Source organism: Silene latifolia, chromosome 1, assembly GCF_048544455.1.
Source record: "Silene latifolia isolate original U9 population chromosome 1, ASM4854445v1, whole genome shotgun sequence".
Classification (NCBI taxonomy): Eukaryota; Viridiplantae; Streptophyta; class Magnoliopsida; order Caryophyllales; family Caryophyllaceae; genus Silene; species Silene latifolia.
Window position 1 is genome coordinate 38,427,449 of NC_133526.1, and position 7,287 is coordinate 38,434,735.

Consider the following 7,287-nt stretch of genomic DNA (forward strand, 5'->3'; position numbering starts at 1 on the left):
CCGTGTCAGTGAGTTCTGGGCCCGGAATGATGGAGTAAGGCGAAAAATTAGCAAAGGAGGAACATTTCCAACCGTCGATTTCGCTCCACATATCACTAACCGTAGCGCCCAATAATTCAACCGGAATATTTGTTAATGCTTTATCCAATAGAATAAGTCCGTCGATCCAGGGATGGTCCCAAAAGAGGGTGGTTCTACCATTACCCAAAGCAATAGACGTACCCCGCGACATATTTTTAGCTTGAGATGAAATTTCATCCCAAACATTTATATTTTGCCGGGGTTGGAACATATCAAGATCACATCTCTCATTACAATATTTTGCGCGAAATACCATGGACCATAGCTTGGATGGTTCCGATAAAGTTCTCCATCCTAATTTTGTTAAAAAAAGCGGCATTTGCTTGTCTTGCCGAAACAACTCCGAGACCGCCTAAGGATTTTGGTCGTTGGATAGCTTCCCATGAAATAAGATGAACGGACCTTTTATTTTCATCCCTACTCCAAAGGAATCGTCTTGCTTTTTATCAATAGAGTCACATATCGAACGCGGAATTTTAGAAGATTGCATATTATAATTAGCAATGGTTGATAACGTCGATTGTACTAACTTTGCTTGACCTGCTAGAGATAAGCGTTTAGTAGCCCATCCTGCTAATATCTTGCTAATTTTTTCCTCCAAATGCGAGAAAGTGTGCTTAGTGACTCTCCCATTGATAGTTGGTACACCCAAATAAAGGCCCAAATCATTTGTTTCTTCAAAACCCATACTCCTGCTCACTGTTTCGCGAATTTCAGGAGGAGTGTTGGATGAGAAAAAAATTCGTGACTTAGCAAGACTAACCTTCTCCCCGGATGCTCGACAAAAATTGTCAAGTACATAATTAATGACCTCGGCTTGGTCAGCAGTAGCTTCAGCGAACAGCACCATATCGTTCTCAAAAAATTTGATACCACTGGTCCATTTCGACAAATTGGTAACGCTCTCCAATTATTAGCTCTCATTTGTTTATCGATAGCCTGCTTAAGCTTTTCTAAACACATGAAAAAAAGATATGATGATGATGGGTCCCCTTGACGTACTCCTCGGGTAGGAGTAAATTGCTCGGTAGGTTCCCCATTCCAAAGTATTTGCATCCTCGTAGTGGTCACGCATTCCATAACCGTATCAATCAATAAAGTGGGAAAGCACATATCAAATAGAGTATCTCGAATAAAGTCCCATTTCAGACGGTCGTATGCTTTTTCAAGATCAATTTTGATAGCTATATAAGAGGTACGACCCTTTTTTTACGCATCGTATGAATGGCTTCTTGGAAAATGACTACATTGTCAGTTTTTTATGCGATTGGCGAGCACCTTGCTGATAATTTTGTAGGCCACGTTGCATAAACTGATGGGACGGAATTGCGAAATGAATTCTGGAGCTTCAACCTTTGGAATTACAACTATATGGGTATCATTTAATCCCTCCGGAAAACTCTTGCCTTCAAGAGCATTGATAACCATAGGAACTAAGGAGGACTCGATCACTTCCCATTGTTTCTGGTAAAATAGAGCTTGAAAATCGTCTGGGCCCGAGGCTTTAAGGGGCCTCATATTAAATATGACTTGTTCAATTTCCGCTCGGGAGAATGATCTTGGGAGCCAATTAAAATCTGCATTGAATTCCTTAAAGAGGTCATAAGGAATATCTGCTTCATGGTCATATGGAACATCATCCGTATAAAGCCTACGAAAATAATCAACGACGAGCTTCTTGACCTCGTGGTTGTCTTCTACCCAATTACCTTCACTATTTCGTAAAGAACTAATTCTATTACGCCATCGACGCACCAAAGTACTAACGTGGAAATAAGACGTGTTTCTGTCTCCATCTCTTATAAAATCAATTCTTGCTCTTTGGTACGAAAGTATTTCCTCTTGTTCTAATACCTCTTCAAGCTTCTTACGTAGCTTCAATTCAAGTTTGATAAGTCGACTTTCATGCACAATAGAGAGATGTCTTTGGCAGCCTTCAATACGGGCCAATAGTGTCTTTTTTCGACAAAAAATATCACCAAATACATTTTTATTCCACTTGTAAAAGGTTAGACATATCCTTCAAGCGCGATGGAAAAGCTCCTTCTCTCGGCCAATTTTCGTTAACGAAAGTGGAGAATTTGTCGTGCGTTATCCAAGCAGCTTGAAATTTAAACGGTCTTTGTACTGAACTGAGGGGTGCAAAGTGCAAACCCAATTGGAGCTATAAAAAGAGGACAATGGTCTGATTGGAAGGCTGGTAAGTGTTTTAGCATCTTCAAATAGTTTTTGTGCCTATTATGAACTTGTCATTGGGTTCTGTTATAACAGAGAAAGGACCTGTTAGTCTTATGTATTTTAGTGGGTCTTGGGCCCATTATAGGGTTTAATGGAGTATATACGTAGACCAAACACTCTCATTTGAGAATTTTATTGTAAGTATTTCTAAGGTTACTCTTTAAAATTCCTCACTTAGTTTCGCTATGGGTTAATTTAGGTTCAAAATTTCAACTTTTGTAATTAAATCCTCTATTTATTAAACGAATAGGAAGAACTTTAAGTTTTTTCGCCTAAACCACATTTCCTATTTTGATAAAATCTCTTATTTACTTTCTTATTTTGATATAATCACTTATTTAAAATTCGTCTCTAAGATTTTTGTGATAAAAAATTCGTTCTTTGTATGCTAAATCGTAACTAAATGATATGCTAATAAAAAAATTATAAACAATTTCATTAATTTTGTTTTAAAATATACATTTCATGACATTACTCAATTTTTTAATTAATTTTATAGTTAATTTTTTAAAAAAAAATAAAAACTCTACAACCGCGGATTCATTGCGCGGGATCTAAACTAGTTCTCATATTATATCACTAAAACTTGTGACATACGGTCTTTTAATAAGTTATTGAGAGACCAGTATTCCGTATCTTTTTATTTGTATTTCGTGATCTTTTTGTTGTTGATCGTGACATACTAATTTCGTACCTATTTACATGATAAATGTACCCATTTTATCTTTAATCATGATTTGTACCTATTTTATTATCTTTAGTACCACTTTTACTTAAAACTATAAAATAGTCTCTTAATAAACTTAGGGATGTGCTTTTTCACATACAAATTTTACGCTTTTACATACATGCAAAAGGCAAATGATAACAGTTGATGAGACAGAAGGAGTAGCTCAAATGAATATTTCTCATACATTCATTCAACTTGTGTATTGAGAAATAAAGGCATAATGCTAAGGCATTCCATAAATGAGTTTCATCTAGTGTGAAACATCTTAATTCACTTAGGGGCAGTGGCGGAGCCAGGAATTAAACTTAGGGGGGGCGAAAAATTTTAGGGGGGGCGAACGACTAATTTCATAAGACACCCTCGAAAAAGTTTCAAAAAATTTAACTAAAAACTTCGAAAATTTAATCCGTCAGGGGGGTAACCGCCTCTGCTAGGCCCCTCCCCCCTAGCTCAACCACTGCGTAGGGGGTGTTTGTTTAATTCATAAAGGTGTGATGTATGAGTTTGGAATGAATCAAACCCATACTAGGTGTTTATCTGGTAAAAATAAGGGTTTCATACTCATACCTCAAACCCATGAGGTATGAGTTTCTAATACCCAAAGAAAGAAAGAACAATCTCACAATTAATTAGTCAATAGCTTCAATTTATCGATCCAAGAAAGGGAGGATTAGTTACTCATAATTTCTAACCAAAATTAATTAGGGCTGTTGTGTTTTTCCCCAAATTACACTTATTGGGATACTAGAATGGAATAATGATATGAATGATAAAAACTAAGTAAAAAAATAGGTCTTTTATTAAAGCAAATAGCAAAACACGGTCAATTTCTGTCTCGAGCATCTGGGAGGCTAGCCCAGAGGCAGGTGGCTTGCCCAAGGGGTGAGCGACGACTCTCCTAGTCTCCTCCCGAGATTCTGATCTTGATGGCGAGTCTCCATGCACTCGCTTACGTACCTCTCGTCATTGTTCCTTTTCCTTCTTCTTTCATGCTTCACTTCAACACCAACGAGCTCCTTACCGCGGTACTGACTCGGGTCTTGACTCGAGTCCCAAGATTGGTATAACAGTATAAGTAGCCAATATGAGGATGAAATGAGAACGACACATGAACCCACATAATGCTTCATAAAACTCCGCATTTAGCTATTCAATTAACATTCAATCGAACCAAATGAGTTTGGTGTAGTGGTTACTCACTTCATCCCTTAACCATGAGGTCACGGGTTTGATCCCCTACCCATGGGAATGAATCAATCTCTTTGGTCCGTTTAACTCTTCGTGTAAGCACCCGTGGGTGGGGTAATCAATATCAATATATATAACTAAAGGAGGCTTTTTTTTCTAATTATACTATTAGCATTAGAATTAGGAGATAATTAATTATGTATAACTTTTTCTATTATAACTAGGAATATAATTTTCCTATTAGAAATGAGAATTAATTAATTATTTTACAATTTTCCTATTAGAAATAGGAAATAAATTAACAATTTATTAAGGCTTTTTTTTTCCTAATTGTACTATTAGAATTAGGAGATAATAATTATTTAAATTTTTTATATTATAATTAGGAATATGATTTTTCTATTAGAAATGAGAATTAATTAATTATGTTACAATTTTATTATTAGAAACAGGAAATAAATTAATTATCTATAATTTATTAATACTAAAAAATTATTCATTAGTATTTGTTCACTTTTTATTAAATTAGAAGGAAAATAAAACCTTTGATATATTTATAATATCCAATTTTATGACAACTTCCGATTAAAAAAATTAGGTATTATGAGGCTAAAAGGCCCTATGCCGAACTGGGTTGTGACAAATGTGCATGCATAATACGTACTACATGGAATTTACTCATGTAAAGTGTAAAATGAACGCTGAAATATGCTCCTACGTCTTTTTTTATTGCTAATGTCATATTTAATTATACATAATACGAAGTTTATTTTTCAAATGTCATATGTATTTCTCCGACTAATTTTAGAGTTATTTCCCTCACAATACACTTCAACTTCTATTGATAATTTATTATTATATTATTTATATTCATTTGTCATTATATAAAAGTATATTAATCAAAATTCAAATAAGATATTCACAAATTATTGATAAGTACAAAGTTTGATATCTATTTTTCAAGGAGTATTAAAAGATAAAGAAAGTTGTTGTTAATATGCGAATCGAAATATCATATTATGACAAATGAGTAAATGTTTTGAAAAACTTTATTGTGCGATTGTTTTACAATTTAAAGTAAAAATGGTACCACGAGTAATAAAATATATTTGAATGAGGCTTGAAGGTAAATTTGATACACTTATTATAGAAAATGTATAAGGTTAAGATTCAATTCAAGCAACGATCAACATTAACAAAATTACATCATCCAGGGGTTCGCTTACTTACAAGAAGAAACTCACAAAAAACGAATACTTACAAACTCAAAACTTTAACTTATCGAGCCATTGTTTTTCATTACTCGTAACAATGTGCTGATTCTTTGCCCAGAATCTGGTGATAACATCTCGTATTACCTGCTTAACCAGAACATCAGGATGGATAACTTGGTCATGGAGCCTGGCTCTATTCCTTGCCTACCAGATGGAGTGAACTAGCATAATATGACAATTGCAAACAATTTTCCTGACCAGCCTACTGTTCCTTCTTCCACATCTATACCGGACATTGAGCTTAAGTCCTAGGATCAAAATGCGTGCTAAGGTACTTCTGAAGAATTAAGACGCATCTGGTACTAAATGAACAATCAAAGAACAAGTGAGGGTGAGTTTCATTTGTTATAGCACAGAGATAGCAATCCAATCCTTGGTTACATCTCATTCTAGTCAATCTATCTCGGGTAAAGTGCCTTTGTTGAACCATTGCCCAGTAAATGAAAGAGGTTTTAGCAATATTCATGCTATTCCAACAAACTCTCCACCAGTGAACTTGAGGAAGGGAAGGCCTGAGTCACCTATAACCCTCTTGGACACTGTAATCTTTGGTGCTACCATTCCAATTATCATTAACATAAGCCGACCTGAAAATATCCATAATATGAGCAATATTCTTCCAAGTCCAACTACAATCAGTTGGAGGAACATAAGCAGTCCAATGAGTCCCTTTCATATACACGTGATTGGTTCTATTTTACCCAAAGCTGATCCTTCTTATTTGTAATCCATCACACATATTTCCCCAAAATGGCTTTGTTCCAGACTAATTAGTGGCCTTAATACCTAAACCTCCCTCAGTTTTAGGCATGCAACAGTGATCCCAGTTAATAGCAGGAGCTCTTAAGTATAGATCTTTGCCCCCCCCCCAATAAAAAATTCTTGCAGATTGCATCTATCTTGTTCATGATACAGTTGGGAATGAGGAAAATAGTCGACCAGTAAGAGTGTAAGGTCTGAAGGACAGAGGTAACCAGTGTTAATCTTCCAGCATAAGATAAATATTTGGCCTCCCAGGCTCTTATCCTTGCTAAAATCTTATCTATAAGTTTCCTTCCTTCATTACTTATCAATTTTTTGGAAGATATAGGGACACCTAAATATTTGAAAGGCAAAGAGCCCTTCACAAACCCAGAGATTTGTAGGATGTCTTGTTGTGTATTATGATGCACCCCATTGAAATAAATTTCAGATTTCTCCTTATTAAGATGGAGACCAGAAGATGCTGAGAAGGTGGCAAAAGCTCTCAAGATCCACTTGATAGAAGGGGCAGTCCCTTTGGCAAAAAGAAGTAGATCGTCAGCAAAGAGGAGGTGATTCAATTTCAGGTGGGTGCAAAGGGGGTGAAATCAAAAATAACTCTGTTGTCCCACAACAGTAAGGATCCTTGAAAGATACTCCATACAAAGAGTAAAAAGGAGGGGAGATAAGGGATCCCCCTACCTTAGTCCTCGTTTCCCAAGGAAAAAACCAAAACTGTTGTCATTCAAGGATATAGAATAGATAGGAGTGGTAACACATAAGAGTATCCTGTGAACAAACTTATCAGGAAATTTCAAGGATTTAAGCATTTGATGAAGAAACTCCCATTCCACACTATCATAAGCTTTTTTAAGGTTAATTTTGACAAGACATCTAGGTGAAGCAGATTTTCTATTGTAGAGCCTTACAATGTCTTGACAAATTAGGATATTCTGAACTATACTCCATTAAAAAAAATGGTACTATTCAAATATACTTACCTTTTACCCAAAAAAAATGATCAACATTAAAAAA

General features: G+C 35.5%; 1 protein-coding gene across 1 annotated transcript; it reads right to left on the reverse strand.

Annotated features, from left to right (window-relative positions):
- Positions 1-433: 433 nt before the first annotated feature.
- Positions 434-931, reverse strand: LOC141644237 (uncharacterized). Its single transcript, XM_074453708.1, has one exon. It carries the CDS (start codon positions 929-931, stop codon positions 434-436), a length of 498 nt encoding a protein of 165 aa, XP_074309809.1.
- Between the last annotated feature and the right edge of the window lie 6,356 nt (positions 932-7,287).